Here is a 2176-nt window from a genome sequence, read left to right on the forward strand (position 1 = left end):
CTTTCAGTACTTATCAGCTTCTGAAGTTGAGTTGTTCTTTCCTGTCTAAGTGCTCTCTGATGACACGTGTCTCGGGAACCGCCCAGTGTAGAAGAAAATCCCCATAGGGCGGTTCCTGAGACACGTGTCATCAGAGAGCACTTAGACAGGAAAGAACAACTCAACTTCAGAAGCTCATAAGTACTGAAAGGATTAAGATTTTTTAATAGAAGTAATTTACAAATCTGTTCAACTTTCTGGAGCCAGTTGATATGTAAAAACATTTTTTTTTCCTGGATAATCCCTTTAAGGACACCCATGCTTCTATTTCACACTAGCGGACACTGTGATAGAATAAAAAGGAAGGTTCACATATTAAGGCCAACACTCAAGAGACTGTCATCTCCCTACATCTACTGGTACTGTACAAAGCATGCCGAATGCTGCATGAAGTTCTGAGGGATGCTGCGGAGTGAGAACAGCTTTTCTGTGTGTCCATAATAACATTCTTCTGACATAGCTGGACTGCTTGGATTAGAGGTGCAGGTTGAGAAGGAGGAGGAGGAGGAGGATGATGATGATGGGGAGGCTGTGGACATCCATGACCCAGCATCACTACCAGGGCTTGGAGGATCTGCAGGGCTCATGTATGCTCTTTGCACAAGTTCTACTTGAGTCTTGTCTTTGGTCTGGTCAGCCAACCTCAAGGTTTCAGACAGAGCCCAGATGTAGTTGTGAGCCAGTCTCAAAGTTTCAATCTTAGTTAACTTTGTGTCGTCAGGGAAGCAAGGCAAGATACTTCTGAGTTCATCTAAGGCTGAGTTGAGATTATGCATTCTGTTCCTTTCCCTGTCATTGGCCTTCACTCTTCTGGTCTTCTTGATGGTGTGAAGAACAGCTTCATTTTTCACCCTGCTCCTACCCCTTCTTCTCTTTTTCTCCTCCTCACACTTCTCTGGAGTGTGTGCTGGAGGAGTGAGGTCTCCAGTGGAGTATGAAGGGGACTGTTCACTGCTGTAGTCCTCATCATCTGATGGGGAGAATGACATCCTACTGGAGGTGTCAAAATCAGAGTAGGCTCTGTCCATGGTGGGGGGAGTTCTGCAAGGATGAAAAAAAAAAACAAGTGATGAGTAATCTGCAACATTTTATACAACTAAACATGCAATGAACAACAGTACAGGCACTGTGGACCTCCAGCTGTTGCAAAACTACAACTCCCAGCATGCCCGGACAGCCGTTGGCTGTCCGGGCATGCTGGGAGTTGTAGTTTTGCAACAGCTGGAGGTCTATACTATAGTTATGACAATATATCCTAGTGCACTGGATCCACAAATGTGCAGAACCTAAAGCATACAGCCAGGTGCACTATAGTGTGCCACAAGTAGGTAGGATGTATTGAAATGACAGTAGGCACAGAGGGAATCCCAATACTTACATGGAGGGGAGTGGAGCAGTGGAGAAAAGTCTTGGACAAGTCTTGGAAGGAGAAAAGTTGAGCTCCTCTTGAGGGACACGCGACAGCTCTTGTCTTTGAAGTGATCCTTGTACTGTGAGCTCGTGTGAGCAGTGAGTTTGGCACACGACTGGCCTCAGACACCTTATATAGTGTGTAAGACAATAGCCCTCCCCCACCCACCCCCCCTGGACCGAGGGATGAATGAATGAATGAAGGCATCAGGTCTGCCCCGTGCTGCACTCCCTGTGATCTGCATAATTTATGTCCCGGCTTCCATCCTCCCCCGGGAGTGTGCCCGTCATTACCGAGAGCCAATCCCCGGGCACACGTGAGCCTGCACCGCTTCTCCTGCTCCATTAGTCTATTAAAGGAAGAAGGGGGAAGAAAAGAAAAAGAAAACAAGAACAAAGTGATTACTTAGCCTGGAAGGCACAGGCACGTTCCCCCATGAAAGGACTTTACAGCCTTATTGTTACAAGAGCTTAACTTCTAGAACATTCAATGACACTTCTGTTCACAATCTCACTATCTTATCTATCTATCTATCTATCTATCTATCTATCTATCTATCTATCTATCTATCTATATCTTATCTTATCTATCTAGCCTAAATATTACTATAGAAACCAGCTATTGGTAGAGGATGTATCCAATAATAAATACAGTAGCTACATGATTGTGTGTATCAGATATGTGTCCATTTGGTGAATACATGTCTCCTATCTGATGTTGCATCCT

At 45.0% G+C, this 2176-nt stretch overlaps 1 protein-coding gene across 1 annotated transcript; it reads right to left on the bottom strand.

The window, feature by feature from the left end:
* Positions 1-378: 378 nt before the first annotated feature.
* On the bottom strand, positions 379-1506 carry NEUROG1 (neurogenin 1). The gene is made up of 2 exons (XM_056569458.1): positions 1418-1506; positions 379-1080 (listed from the first exon to the last, which is right to left on the bottom strand). The coding sequence occupies exon 2, from the start codon at positions 1065-1067 to the stop codon at positions 393-395; it is 675 nt and encodes a 224-aa protein (XP_056425433.1). The 5' UTR covers positions 1068-1080; positions 1418-1506; the 3' UTR covers positions 379-392.
* Positions 1507-2176: the final 670 nt, after the last annotated feature.

This window comes from Hyla sarda, chromosome 4 (assembly GCF_029499605.1).
Source record: "Hyla sarda isolate aHylSar1 chromosome 4, aHylSar1.hap1, whole genome shotgun sequence".
Taxonomy (NCBI): Eukaryota; Metazoa; Chordata; class Amphibia; order Anura; family Hylidae; genus Hyla; species Hyla sarda.